The sequence below is a fragment of the Anomaloglossus baeobatrachus genome, chromosome 3 (assembly GCF_048569485.1).
Source record: "Anomaloglossus baeobatrachus isolate aAnoBae1 chromosome 3, aAnoBae1.hap1, whole genome shotgun sequence".
NCBI lineage: Eukaryota > Metazoa > Chordata > Amphibia > Anura > Aromobatidae > Anomaloglossus > Anomaloglossus baeobatrachus.
Window position 1 is genome coordinate 631,023,058 of NC_134355.1, and position 15,465 is coordinate 631,038,522.

General features: G+C 52.7%; 1 protein-coding gene across 1 annotated transcript in view; it reads left to right on the top strand.

The window, feature by feature from the left end:
- The window catches only part of DDX1 (DEAD-box helicase 1), a 135,807-nt gene that overhangs the window by 91,739 nt on the left and 28,603 nt on the right, over positions 1-15,465 (top strand). The window contains exons 18-20 of the mRNA XM_075341125.1: positions 5,861-5,912; positions 5,985-6,131; positions 14,124-14,215. Of these exons, the coding sequence (XP_075197240.1) occupies positions 5,861-5,912; positions 5,985-6,131; positions 14,124-14,215 (291 nt within the window). The remainder of the gene's footprint in view (positions 1-5,860; positions 5,913-5,984; positions 6,132-14,123; positions 14,216-15,465) is intronic.

Here is a 15,465-nt window from a genome sequence, read left to right on the forward strand (position 1 = left end):
TCTGTGTCCCCGTACAGACAGGCACAGACACACGCCAGAGTTGCTGGGTGTGCTAGTGCGCCGGGGACAGTAGCGCTGCGCGCCTGGGTCGTCTTCACTACAGCTTAGCTGAGTGACTTTCTGTGTTGGGAACTACCGCGCCGACCGCCCCTGGAGCGGCGGCGCGGCTGAGACTTGTAGTGCGCCGGGGACTCGCGCTGACCGTGCTTTTACGACGGCAGCGCTCATAAATCTAGTCCCCGGCTTTTGCGGCCTAGCTCCGTTTCGTTCCCGCCCCCAACCCTGTCAATCACGGAAGGGGAGAGACGCTGTACAATCAGTCAGCGCCGAGGGCTGGAGTCTTATTTACATACTCCAGCCCTCTGACTCGGCACAGTGGGACGCCAGTTTCCCGCTCTTGTCTGCAGCACGCCCACGGCCCGCCCCTCTTCACAGGACGCTGGCAGCCATTCCTGCATGCAGTCTGAGCTGGAGAACGGACATAGCCCTGGGAGACCCAGACAAGGGATTCTGGCGACCACACACCCGCTGTAAGCGGGCGGTAAGCAGCACAAAAGTGCTGACCCCACTAGTGCCACAGTGTGATTTAGTGTACTTTTTGTCTGTACCTATATATTGCACTGTACGGTCGCTTCTTGGCTTATACCCCATTGCTCTGAGGAGACAACAGCATGTCATCCGCAAAAAGCAAGGGTGCCAAGGCACAGGCTTTATAAGCTACAAGGGGGTCTCAGGCATCACAGGCTGAAGGCTCTGACTCGGACGACAGTCCCAGGCAGCCTAAGCGAGCTCGCTGGGAAAGACCCTCGACGTCATCACACTGGTCAGGGTCTCAGCGAGAGACTTCTCTGTATGATGAGGCAGAGGTAGCTGATCAGGAGTCTAATCCTGAGACCGCTCTCAATCTGGATACTCCTGATGGTGACGCTATGGTAAATGATCTTATAGCGGCCATCAATAGACTGTTGGATATTTCTCCCCCAGCCCCTTCAGCAGAGGAGGCAGCTGCACAGCAGGAGAAATTCCATTTCAGGTATCCCAAGCGTAAATTGAGTACTTTTCTGGACCACTCTGACTTCAGAGAAGCAGTCCAGAAACACCACGCTTATCCAGATAAGCGTTTCTCCAAACGTCTTAAGGATACACGTTATCCCTTTCCCCCTGACGTGGTCAAGCGCTGGACCCAGTGTCCAAAAGTGGACCCCCCAATCTCCAGGCTTGCGGCTAGGTCCATAGTTGCAGTGGAAGATGGGGCTTCACTAAAAGATGCCAATGACAGACAGATGGACCTTTGGTTGAAATCTGTCTATGAAGCTATCGGCGCGTCGTTTGCTCCAGCATTCGCGGCCGTGTGGGCACTCCAAGCTATTTCAGCTGGTCTGGAGCAGGTGGACTCTCTCATACGTCCATCAGTGCCGCAAGTGGCGTCCTTAACCTCGCAAATGTCTGCGTTTGCGACTTACGCTATCAATGCGGTCCTAGACTCCACGAGCCGTACCTCAATGGCGTCCGCCAACTCTGTGGTTTTGCGCAGAGCCTTGTGGTTAAAGGAATGGAAAGCAGATTCTGCTTCCAAAAAATGCTTAACCAGTTTGCCATTATCTGGTGACAGACTGTTTGGTGAGCAATTGGCTGAAATCATTAAACAGTCCAAGGGTAAGGATTCTTCCTTACCCCAGCCCAGATCAAGCAAACCTCAACAGAGGAGAGGACAGTCGAGGTTTCGGTCCTTTCGAGGCTCGGGCAGGGCCCAATTCTCCTCGTCCAAGGGGACTCAGAAGGAGCAGAGGAGCTCAGATTCCTGGCGGGCTCACTCACGCCCAAAGAAAGCAACAGGAGGAACCGCTTCCAAGGCGGCTGCCTCATGACTTTCGGCCTCCTCCCTCCGCATCATCGGTCGGTGGCAGACTCTCCCGCTTTTGCGACATTTGGCTGCCACAGGTCAAGGACCGGTGGGTAACAGACGTTTTATCTCACGGGTACAGGATAGAGTTCAGTTCTCGTCCTCCGCCTCGGTTCTTCAGAACTTCCCCACATCCCGACCGAACCGATGCCCTTCTGCAGGCTGCAGGCGGTATGCTCTCTAAGGGCAGAAGGAGTGGTGATCCCTGTTCCTCTTCAGGAACGAGGTCAAGGTTTTTACTCCAATCTGTTTGTGGTGCCAAAAAAGGACGGCTCGTTCCGTCCTGTTCTGGACCTAAAACTGCTCAACAAGCACGTAAAAACCAGGCGGTTCCGGATGGAATCCCTCCGCTCCGTCATTGCCTCAATGTCTCAAGGAGATTTTCTAGCATCAATACACATCAAAGATGCTTATCTCCACGTGCCGATTGCTCCAGAGCACCAGCGTTTTCTACGCTTCGTGATGGAAGACGACCATCTTCAGTTCGTAGCCCTGCCCTTCGGTCTGGCGACAGCCCCACGGGTTTTCACCAAGGTCATGGCAGCAGTGGTAGCAGTCTTGCACTCTCAGGGACACTCGGTGATCCCTTACTTAGACGATCTGCTTGTCAAGGCACCCTCTCAAGAGGCATGCCAACACAGCCTAAACGTTGCGCTGGAGACTCTCCAGACTTTTGGGTGGATCATCAACTTTTCAAAGTCAAACCTGTCACCGACCCAATCACTGACATACCTTGGCATGGAGTTTCATACTCTCTCAGCGGTAGTGAAGCTTCCGCTGGACAAGCAGCGGTCACTACAGACAGGGGTGCAGTTTCTCCTTCAAGGTCAAGCGCACCCCTTAAGACGCCTCATGCACTTCCTGGGGAAGATGGTGGCAGCAATGGAAGCAGTTCCGTTTGCCCAGTTTCATCTGCGCCCACTTCAATGGGACATTCTCCGCCAATGGGACGGGAGGTCGACGTCCTTAGACAAGAAAGTCCTCCTCTCCCAGACGGCCAAGGACTCGCTTCAGTGGTGGCTTCTTCCCACCTCATTATCACAGGGAAGGTCCTTCCTACCCCCTTCCTGGGAGGTGGTCACGACAGACGCGAGTCTGTCAGGGTGGGGAGCAGTTTTTCTCCACCACAGGGCTCAGGGTACGTGGACTCAGCAGGAGTCCACTCTTCAGATCAATGTTCTGGAAATCAGGGCAGTGTATCTGGCCCTACTGGCCTTCCAACAGTGGCTGGAAGGCAAGCAGATCCGAATTCAGTCGGACAACTCAACAGCGGTGGCATACATCAACCACCAAGGCGGGACACGCAGTCGGCAAGCCTTCCAGGAAGTCCGGCGGATTCTGCTGTGGGTGGAAGCCACGGCCTCCACCATATCCGCAGTTCACATCCCGGGCGTAGAAAACTGGGAAGCAGACTTTCTCAGTCGCCAGGGTATGGATGCAGGGGAATGGTCCCTTCACCCGGACGTGTTTCAGGAAATCTGTCGCCGCTGGGGAATGCCGGACGTCGACCTAATGGCGTCTCGGCACAACAACAAGGTTCCGGCCTTCATGGCGCGGTCTCGCGATCAAAGAGCTCTGGCGGCAGACGCCTTAGTGCAGGATTGGTCGCAGTTCCAGCTGCCCTATGTGTTTCCACCTCTGGCACTCTTGCCCAGAGTGCTACGCAAGATCAGGTCCGATTGCCGCCGCGTCATACTCGTCGCCCCAGACTGGCCGAGAAGGTCGTGGTACCCGGATCTGTGGCATCTCACGGTCGGACAACCGTGGGCGCTGCCAGATCGACCAGACTTGCTGTCACAAGGGCCGTTTTTCCATCTGAATTCTTCGGCCCTGAACCTGACTGTGTGGCCATTGAGTCCTGGATCCTAGCGTCTTCAGGATTATCTCAAGGTGTTGTTGCCACCATGAGACAAGCTAGGAAGCCCACGTCTGCTAAGATCTACCACAGAACGTGGAAGATATTCTTATCCTGGTGCTCTGCTCAGGGAGTGTCCCCCTGGCCATTTGCATTGCCTACGTTTCTTTCCTTCCTGCAGTCTGGGTTGGAAAAAGGTTTGTCGCTCGGCTCCCTTAAAGGGCAAGTCTCAGCGCTATCTGTATTTTTTCAAAAGCGTCTAGCACGACTTCCTCAGGTACGCACGTTCCTGCAGGGAGTTCGTCACATCGTCCCTCCGTACAAACGGCCGTTAGACCCATGGGATCTGAACAGGGTACTAGTTGCTCTCCAGAAGCCGCCCTTCGAGCCTCTGAGGGATGTTTCACTTTCTCGACTCTCACAGAAAGTGGCCTTTCTAGTAGCGGTCACGTCTCTTCGGAGGGTGTCCGAACTGGCAGCGCTGTCATCTAAAGCTCCCTTCCTGGTGTTTCACCAGGACAAGGTAGTGCTGCGTCCGATCCCGGAGTTTCTCCCTAAGGTGGTATCCTCTTTTCATCTCAATCAGGATATCTCCTTACCTTCTCTTTGTACTCATCCAGTTCATCAGTATGAAAAGGATTTACATTTGTTAGATCTGGTGAGAGCACTCAGAATCTACATTTCCCGCACGGCGCCCCTGCGCCGCTCGGACGCACTCTTTGTCATTGTCGCTGGTCAGCGCAAAGGGTCGCAGGCTTCCAAATCCACCCTGGCTCGATGGATCAAGGAACCAATCCTTGAAGCCTACCGTTCCGCCGGGCTTCCGGTTCCTTCAGGGCTGAAGGCCCATTCTACCAGAGCCGTGGGTGCGTCCTGGGCATTACGACACCAGGCTACGGCTCAACAGGTGTGCCAGGCAGCTACCTGGTCGAGTCTGCACACTTTCACCAAACATTATCAGGTGCATACCTATGCTTCGGCGGACGCCAGCCTAGGTAGAAGAGTCCTACAGGCGGCGGTTGCCTCCTCGTAGGGAAGGGCTGTTATTGCAGCTCTAACATGAGGTATTAATTTACCCACCCAGGGACTGCTTTTGGACGTCCCAATCGTCTGGGTCTCCCAATGGAGCGCCGAAGAAGAAGGGAATTTTGTTACTTACCGTAAATTCCTTTTCTTCTAGCTCCAATTGGGAGACCCAGCACCCGCCCTGTTTCCTTTGGGATTTTTGGTTTTTTCGGGTACACATGTTGTTCATGTTGAACGGTTTTCAGTTCTCCGATGTTCTTCGGATTGAATTTGTTTAAACCAGTTATTGGCTTTCCTCCTTCTTGCTTTGGCACTAAAACTGAGCAGCCCGTGATCCCACGGGGGGTGTATAGCCAGAAGGGGAGGGGCCTTACACTTTTTAGTGTAATGCTTTGTGTGGCCTCCGGAGGCAGTAGCTATACACCCAATCGTCTGGGTCTCCCAATTGGAGCTAGAAGAAAAGGAATTTACGGTAAGTAACAAAATTCCCTTCTTTGTTACTTACCGTAAATTCTTTTTCTTATAGTTCCGTCTTGGGAGACCCAGCACCCTCCCTGTTGCCTGTTGGCAATTTCCTTGTTCCGCGTGTTATCACCGGCTGTTGTCGTGGACAGAGTCTTCGGTTGTTTCGGCTCTTGCTCTGTTCTACTTGTGGGTGGCTATTCTCCTTCAGCTTTTGCACTAAACTGGCTGGGACTGGCTCACCAGGGGGTGTATAAGCTCAGAGGGACGAGCTACACTTTTAGGTGTAGTACTTTGTGTGTCCTCCGGAGGCAGAAGCTAAACACCCATGGTCTGGGTCTCCCAATACAGAACTATAAGAAAAAGAATTTACGGTAAGTAAACAAAATTCTCTTTTTTCCCTCTTCCGGCTCAGACGTGGAGAGGAAACTAGTAGACCTAGGTGATGAAAAGGATAGCGGTGCAGAGGAACGATGGGGTATGGTAGGTGGGTTTGTGTGTGTGATTTTTTTTTTTTTTTTTTTTTTAAATTTTAAGACCATCATGGACCCACTCATAAGTAAAATAAAAAATGCTTCCTATCTTGTAATACATTTTATTCCTTCCTCTTCCAGACAGATGGTGTGCATGATAAAGACAACACTCGTCCCGGGGGCACTTCTGCAGGTAATCTTTACACATGATCCAACTGAGTATTATTCAGCGAGCGTGTGACTTATCACAGCTTTTGCTTTTCAGAAACCATGTCCGAAGCAATAAAGATCCTGAAGGGAGAATACACGCTACAGGCCATCAAGGAGCATAACATGGATCAGGCCATTATATTCTGCCGGACTAAGGTGGACTGTGATAACCTGGAGCAATACTTCACACAGCACGGGGGAGGTAACGCTGACTGTAGGCACTGTGCGATTGATGGAATATTACAAATGGCAGCTGCTGCTAAGTAACTCCTGCACTGTCTGGGATAGTAATCTGTGCTTATGGTGTTGTACCTGGTGTAGAAGTTATCCCCAATTTTATGGATAGAGGATATCTTCCGATTTCAGGGGGTCCAAATGCTGAAACCCCCACTGATCCCAAGAATCAGAGCCCCTTGTAAAGGGAGCAATGGTTGATCATGTGCACTTCTGCCACTCTTCTATGGGACCACCAGAGGTAGTGAATGAATTAATGAAACTGCATAAGATCAACCACTTCATCATTCACTTGGGGGTCTTCAAAACATCTGTTCTCAGGATTGCTGGCGGTCCAAGTGGGAAAACCACTCCGGAAAGTTATCTTTTTAACATATGGATAAGAGATCACTTCCAAACTTGGTATAACACATTTAAAGGGGACCAACCACCAGGATTTCTCTATCGTTTCATTGGGGGACACAGGACCATGGGTTATGCTGCTGTCACTAGGAGGCTGACACTAAGTAAACATAAAAAAGTTAGCTCCTCCCTAGCAGCATACACCCCGAGCCGGAGGCGGGCTCAGATCAGTTTTTAGCTTAGTGTCGTAGGAGGCTGATGTGGGCCGTCTCGGCCCCCCTCAGCCATGTATTTTTTTGCGCTTTTTTCTTTTATTTCGGCGCCGCTCATCACTCTCATACCTGTCGTCTTCTTCTCTGCAGGTATTCGCTTCACTCATTCTCCGCAGCCCCGTGGGTACCGCTCCCCAGGGTCGCAGGGGCTTGAGACGTCGGGGCCCTCTCCCCCGCCCGTCCCCGTGGTACCACTCCCGGGGGTGCGCGTGTGGGCAGGTTGTTTTGTGGGCACCCCTGATTCGCCCTGAGGTATCACCCCAAAGGGCGTACAGGGGAGTACAGCAGGGATGGATCCTCCGCAGCGTGTGTGATAGGGGGCTGTCTGCCCCCATCATGATGTCCACTACCCTGCCTCAGCACGCTCTCCCCCGGAGCCTTCCTGGACGAGCAGCGCTGTTCACAGGCAGGGCAGGGAGCCCTGCCTGCACCGCATCCATCGCTGAGCCGGCGCCGCCGATTGCAGGTAGGACCGACTTCCCTGCTCTTTCCCCCGGCCCTCTCCATAAATTTAGTCCCCGGTCTCGGCCTAGTCGCTCCTGCGTCCTAGCCACGCCCCCCTGCAGCGCTATTGGCCGCCGGTCGTCTCCCTCTGTACCTCCCACTGCTCTGCCTCCTGGCTGATGGTGGGGGCTGTAAATCCTCCTGGCTTTTTCGCGCCGGAATCCTGCTCCTCCCCCAGCCTCCTCCAGCGTCCCCTCTCCATTTTAGCCTGCCTCTGGTCCCCTGAGGCTGCAGCGCGCCGGCGTTCTGAGTTTTCTGGCCAGCTCATTCCTGGACTCCACTTCTGGACTGGTGGGCAGCACGCAGGACCTGGGTAAGCTCTGCTCCTAAGGAGTAGCCCTCACTAGGTAGCATTCTCTGAGTTTAGGGACGAGTTAACCCTCTCCTGTCTCCTTCCTAGCAGCCACCAGGGAGAGTACCTGTTTGCACCATGCCTAAGGCTAAGCCCACCCAATCCAAGCAGGCCCCCTTTGCACTATTTTTTGCATGCTCCTCCTGCAGCTCCAAATTTTCCCAGGGTCAGGACGCCCCACTATGCTCCGTCTGTTCCACAGACGCGCAGCCTCCGCAGAACTCCGCGGCCGACGTTTCTGATACCGCAGACGCCACAGCGCCATATGCTGCAGGACCCTGCGTCCCGCCCCCCCCCCGACTGGCTAGCGTCCCTGTCCCAGTCCGTAGATTCCCTCTCTGAGGCTTCTCGGACCATCGCGCAAGCTCTACGCCTGCTGCCGACGCTCGCCCAGATTCCCGCAGACCTGGCGCAATTGCCTCCGGAGCAGGTGAGCCCCGTTGCAGGGTCCTCCTCTGCTGCTCAGAAACGGACCCGCCAGGTCTCGTCCTCAGACTCTTCCCAGGTTTCACCTTCATCCCCAGGTCCAGACCGTCAGTCCTCCAGGGAGGCTTCTGACTGCTCCGAGGATGATTCCGATGCGGTACCCCTGCAGGACTCAGAGCAGGCGGCCGATATCCGGCACATGGTAAATAGCCTGATAGAAGCAGTAAACCAGACCTTGAAGGTACAGGTGGACCCAGTCTCCTCCCAGAGCACCCAGATCTCCTTTAAGCGGGTGAAGCGGGCCCAGAACACATTCAGCGGACATCCAGAATTCGCTGAGTTACTGCGCAGCCACAGGCAACAGCCGGACAGGGTATTTACCAGCGGTAAGTCCATCGATTTGCATTATCCCTTTCCTGAGGGTCTTAGAAAGGATTGGGCAGGTTCCCCTGTGGTCGACCCCCCAATCTCCCGCCTGTCTTCTCACACAGTCCTTCCACTCACTAACGGTACGTCTCTCAAAGACCCTACGGACCGTACTATTGACAGGTTGGCCCGTTCCGCCTTCGAGGCAGCGGGCTCATCCCTCTCTCCGGCCTTCGCCTCGGTTTGGGTTGCGAAGGCCCTGATGTCCTGAGCGGACACGCTACGCTGCGGTCTCCGCGCCATTCCTGCCAATCCGGACCTGGTTCCCATCGCCTCGCAGATTTCCCTCGCGGGTGAGTACTTGCTCAATGCAGCCCTGGCGTCTGCAAGTTGCGCGACCCAGGCCGCCAGCAACAATGTGGCCATCCGTCGAGCCCTTTGGCTCCGGTCCTGGAACGCGGATGCGGCCTCTAAGAAGTCACTAACTTCTCTGCCCTTCCTAGGGGAGCGTCTCTTCGGAGATAGGCTGGACCAGCTGATCTCCGATGCAACGGGAGGAAAGAGTACATCTCTCCCCCAATTGCGTCCCAAGCGCTTCCAGAATCGGCGCTCCACCGCTCGTTTCCGGCCCTTTCGCAGCTTCAGCTCCAATCCCCAGCCGCGGAAAAGCCGCTCTCCTCCGAGAGACAGGAAGACCCCCGTCATTCAAGACCAATCCCGCCTGGCGTTCACGCCCCCGCCAGTCCACGAGATCCTCTTCCGGTTACCGCCGTCGTTCATCCAAGTGACTCGCGGTCGGCGCGCAACAGCGCCAGACTTGTGGGAGGGCGTCTGTCTCGTTTTCAGCATGTGTGGATCCCCCTGACCGCCGATGCCTTGGTCAGAGAGATCATCACATCAGGCTACAAAATAGAATTCGAGGCAAAGCCACCGAGACGTTTTTTCCTATCTCGCCCTCCCGAGTCTACCGCGCGGGCTCGCGCGTTCTTTCACTCCATAGACTCCCTCCTCCGAACCGGAGTCGTGGTACCAGTCCCTCCCGCAGAGCGTTTCAAGGGGTTCTATTCCAACCTTTTCGTGGTCCCCAAAAATGACGGCTCTGTCCGTCCCGTCCTCGACCTAAAGCTTCTGAACAGGTCGGTGAGAACTCGGCCGTTTCGAATGGAGTCACTCCGGTCCGTCATCGCGTCCATGGAGGTAGGCGAATTCTTGGCATCGCTGGATATTCAAGACGCCTATCTTCACGTCCCGATAGCCACCTCTCACCAATAGTTCCTCCGCTTTGCGATAGCGGAAGATCACTTCCAGTTCACGGCTCTTCCCTTCGGCCTCGCATCCGCACCCAGGGTCTTTACGAAGATCATGGCTGCTGCCATGTCCGTCCTGCATGCCAGGGGTGTCATGGTCATCCCGTACTTGGACGATATGTTGATAAAGGGCTCTTCCTTCGAGGACTGTCGTCTTGGGGTTCAGGTCACGATCGACACCCTTTCACGGTTAGGGTGGCTGATAAATCGGAAGAAGTCCTCTCTGATCCCGGCCCGTCGGATCACCTTTTTAGGCATGGTATTCGATACCATCCAAGGGCGAGTTTTCCTCACACAGGAGAAGATCTCCTCCCTACAACGAGGACTCCGCGCTCTCCGGCGTCAGCGCCAAGTGTCCATCAGGTTCGGCATGCGGGTCCTCGGTCGTATGGTGGCGGCGATGGAAGCGGTACCCTTTGCACAGTTCCATCTCCGACCCCTCCAGCTGGCCTTGCTGAAGAAGTGGGACAGATCTCCCTTTTCTCTGGACCGCAGGTTTCATCTTTCGCCGGAGACCCGCCACTCCCTCCGTTGGTGGCTCAATCAGCGCAACCTCGCATCAGGGAGGTCTTTCCTCCCGCTCCACTGGAAGATAGTGACCACCGACGCCAGTCTCCAGGGCTGGGGAGCAGTGTTTCGACATCACACAGCGCAGGGCCGATGGTCACCGAGAGAGAGTTGCCTCCAGATCAACATTTTGGAGATAAGAGCCATCCGGCTAGCCTTGCAGCAGTTTCGGCACCTCGTACAGGGTTGCCCGGTCAGGATCCAGTCGGACAATGCGACGGCGGTGGCGTACATCAACCACCAAGGCGGCACAAGAAGTGTCGGGGCGATGCGAGAAGTCAAGAAGATCTTGCACTGGGCCGAGTGTCATCACTCCCTGATCTCAGCGGTACACATCCCAGGCGTGGACAATTGGGCGGCGGACTTCCTCAGCAGGGAAGGCCTCGCCTCCGGAGAATGGTCCCTCAACCGGGAAGTCTTCAACCAGATCTGCGACAGATGGGGAGTTCCGGACGTGGACCTAATGGCCTCCCGGTTCAACCGTCAGGTTCCGCACTTTGTAGCACGGTGCCGCGACCGCTTGGCTTTAGGAGTCGACGCCCTCACCCTGTCATGGAGCCAGTTCAGTCTCCCGTACATCTTCCCTCCGCTCCCTCTAATTCCGAGGGTCCTCAAGAAGATCAAGGCGGAAGGGATACCGGTCATCCTAGTGGCTCCGGACTGGCCCAGGCGAGCATGGTTCGCGGAACTAACTCAGCTCCTCGCAGACGCTCCGTGGCGCCTTCCAGACCGTCCAGATCTCCTGCAGCAGGGGCCTCTCTTCCATCAGAACTCACAGGTCCTAAATTTGACGGCCTGGCCATTGAATCCTGGGTTCTAGCTAAGGCTGGTTTTTCCTCAAGAGTGATTCAGACAATGATTAGGGCCAGGAAGCCATCTTCATCAAAGATTTACCACCGCAAGTGGAAGGTTTTCTTCAGGTGGTGTGAAGAGCAGAATATTTCTTCTCCTCTCGCCTTCTCCCTTCCTTCCCTATTGGCATTCTTGCAGTCAGGCCTAGATGCGGGTCTCTCGCTCGCAACACTAAAGGGCCAGATATCGGCGTTATCAATCCTGTTTCAGAAGCCACTGGCCGCTCGTTCACAGGTTAAGACCTTCATCCAGGGAGTTGCCCACCTGGCACCGCCGTACCGGCGGCCTCTAGAACCGTGGGACCTTAATCTAGTCCTAGGGTCACTTCAGGGCTCCCCATTCGAGCCCTTGCGAGAATCTTCCCTTTCTCACCTGTCATGGAAGGTGGTGTTTCTTGTTGCCATCACTTCTATTCGCAGGACGTCAGAGCTGGCAGCTCTCTCTTGTCGTTCCCCCTTTTTGATTTTTCACCAGGACAAAGCGGTTCTCCGGCCAGATCCCGCTTTTCTCCCAAAGGTGGTCTCCCTGTTCCATCTTAACGAGGAAATCGTCCTTCCGTCCTTCTGTCCTGGCCCCTCTCACAGCTTGGAGAGGTCCTTGCACACCCTGGACCTAGTGCGTGCACTTAGAATTTATGTCTCCAGAACCGCGCCGTTCCGTAAGTCAGATGGTCTGTTTGTTCTCCCTTCTGGTCCCAAGAAGGGTGAATCGGCATCCAAGGCCACAATTGCCAGATGGATCCGTTCCGCCATATCAGAGGCTTATCGGATTCGGGACAAGTCTCCGCCGCGGGGGGTGAAGGCGCACTCTACCCGCGCAGTGGGAGCCTCTTGGGCGATTAGGCATCAGGCGTCGGCCGACCAGGTCTGCAAGGCCGCCACCTGGTCTAGCCTGCACACCTTTACTAGGTTCTACCAGGTTCACACCCAAGCATCGGCAGATGCTATTTTTGGGAGAAAGGTCTTGCAGGCAGCAGTTGCACACCTGTAATAGGGTGGCAGCATTCAATTATAGTGCAAGCCCGCCGAGGGAGGTTGTTGTTTTTCTTCCTCTGCGGGTTTTTCGGTATTCCCACCCAGGGACTGCTTTTGGACGTCCCATGGTCCTGTGTCTCCCAATGAAACGATAGAGAAAGTAGGATTTTTGTGTACTCACCGTAAAATCTCTTTCTCTGAGTCTTCATTGGGGGACACAGCACCCACCCTGCTTGGTTTTTTGGTTGATTCAATTGCATTTGCCGGCTATTTTTTCAGTGGTCTTATGTTCATAGACCTCTTGTTTGCACGGCTGCATTGTTTTAGTTACAACTTGTGTTTATGTATGGTGATTCTGGTACTCCTCCTACTGCTTGTGCACCAACTGATCTGAGCCCGCCTCCGGCTCGGGGTGTATGCTGCTAGGGAGGAGCTAACTTTTTTATGTTTACTTAGTGTCAGCCTCCTAGTGACAGCAGCATAACCCATGGTCCTGTGTCCCCCAATGAAGACTCAGAGAAAGAGATTTTACGGTGAGTACACAAAAATCCTACTTTTTCCTATATTAACTAAAGCCAGTGCTATACTGGCGCTATCATGCTGATTCTATGCATACCTTTAGTTGTGAGATCGGATGTATACTTTCTGAAATACAAGCAAGTAAATAAAAGCATAGTGCATATAAACATAGGGTACTTGGTAAACACTGTTTTTGATCAAAAAAAAAACAAACTGTGTGTGTCCTGTTGGGACCCGGTCGCTCTCAGCCCTTAGCCACATTGAGGCCTATTTTAGACCCATGGTAAGGTTTTAATATTAGAGAGTGTAGGTACTATCCCAACTGGGTACACCTTGGCGTTGGTGGGATAGCTTTATGCTTTTTTTGATCAAAAACAGTGTTTACTAAGTACCCTATGTTTATATGCACTATGCTTTTATTTAGTTACAGCAGGGTATTTTTTCACAATTTTTTCCTTGGTTTCTCTTTGTCTCATGGCCAGTGTGAACATGGTCTCACAAGTACCATGTATACCATCTCATACTCCGGCTCACTTTTTTGTTTTTATAGAATATCTAATAGGTGGGTTGGGTTTTGCTAGTTATCCCACCCCTGCCTGCCTGCCTGTCCTTCCCCCCCCCCCCCCTGTTTCTGTTATTACAGGGGGCGGGAAGGACAGGAAGGCAGACAGGGACGGGAATAACTAGCAAAACCCAATCCACCTATTAGATATTCTGTAGCTGCTGCCAATCAAATAACAGTGCATTTCACAAACTTTACTTGCCTGTATTTCAGAAACCATACATCAGATCTCACAACTAAAGGTATGTATAGAATCAGCATTATAGGGCCAGTATAGCACTGGCTTTAGTTTATATAGGAAAATCCTGGCGGTTGGTCCTCTTTAAGGTGACGTAGACCTTTGATAATTCGTTCTGCCATCATATATCTCGCCCGATCCTTCTCTATTTCCAGAGGCTGCCCTAGTCATTATACAGTCATTCAGTCCCACCAGGTCTGCAGATTCGGTGGACTTTTCTCTAATTTTTAAATTGAAGACACATTCTATTCTTTATTACAAACAGTAAGACAACTGAGCTGAATGATTGACTGCAGCGCTGTTAACAATGTCGGCACTGCAGACAATATCTGACACTGGGAGCAGCAGTGGAGACTGCGCTGGACCCGGGGAGGGTAACTAAAGCACAGTTTGTTTTTAAAACAAAATGCAAATGGGGAAGATGTATTTTCCAAATTGAGAAAACCTCTTTAAGTTGCTCCCTAAGTTTTCTACTTAAAATATGTGCCCATGGTGGTCTCTAAATGGAAAAAAGGAGAGAATCCTGGCTCTGACACCCATTGTGTATCCGCACCGATGCCCGTGTTCCCCTCCAGTCTCCTCGCTAGCGGTTCAGCCACGAACCCTAACACTGTAATGTGACGTAACAGAGTACTGTACTCCAATACGATGGCGCAGTCATCTACACCATGTTTTTCAGGCCCTGACAGAAAAGGACATCAGTTCTCATGTGTATGTCTGCACAGCGACCGCAAGCCGCACGAGCGAAAGCAGAACCTGGAGAGATTTAAGGTAAAATGGCGCCCCCTGCAGTTCTTCATATATAATGTCTCGTGGTCCTGGATAATATAGAGAGCGTTTATTTTTCACAGAATCCATATTAGATGTAACCAAGAGTGCTGCTAAATGTGTGTGTTTTGGGGTGTAGAGTAATAACCCCTTTTCTTTATGGCTAATTTTAGTTTCTCTGCATTAGTTCTTCCCCTGGTTTTAAAAAGAGCTACAACTTTTGTTTTTCCATCAGCATAGCATGCTTGGATTTTGTAATGGTTAAAAATGCTGGAAGGGACCGCGCAAATGGGAACTTATCCTAAAACACTGTCAGCAATGGTGCTGTGCGGGTAGCCTCACCTGGCCTGGGTGTGAGAGTCACATCCACTGTAATTGCGTAAATACGGCTGCAGCAGAACCCACGTGGAGATGCAGTTCAAATTTGGGGAGAAATGGGTTAACAGATCGCGCTGCCATAGAAAAGAGGATCCATGTAGAAGAATGATTTTACTTGCCTGCGCGTTTCAAAGCCTTATGGCTTCTTCCTCAGGACAAATCATAGTGGTATATGATTTGTCCTGAGGAAGAAGCCATAAGGCTTTGAAGCACGTAGACAAAATCATTCAGTCTACATGGATCCTCTTTTCTACGGCGACGTGATCTTTTAAGGCTGCTTTCACACATCCGTTGTTTGCCGTGTGGCACAATACGGCGCTCTGCAGAAAAAACGCAACCGTTTTTTTGCCGCCGGTTGCGTTTTTCCCACATAGACTTGCATTAGCGCCGTATTGTGCCGCATGGCCTTGCGTTGCGTCCGGTTTTTTCCGGATGCGGCATATTTAGCCCATGCGACGGCCGGATGGAACGTTGCCTGTCACGTTTTTTTGTGCGGCGAAAAAAACACACCGGGCCGGATGCGGCGCTATTTACAATGCAAGCCTATGGACGCCGTATGCGGCGTCCTGCGGCAAAAACTGCATCCGGCCGTCAGATGCGTTTTTTTGCACTGCGCATGCTCAGTATCAAGCCGCATCCGTCAAAAAACGGATGGGCCGCATGGAAAAAAGTATGCAACGGATCCGTTTTTTTCGCCACATTCGTTGCATAGGTTTTTGAGCTGGATTGAGCCGCACTGCAAAAACCGGAGGTGTGAAAGCAGCCTAACCTTTTCTTTCCAAATTTGAACTGGATTTTGTTATATGAAACTAAATAAAGGAAAAAAAAAACAGGTTTGTGTCGCCATTTTTTTTTTTTTTCAGACCCATAACTTT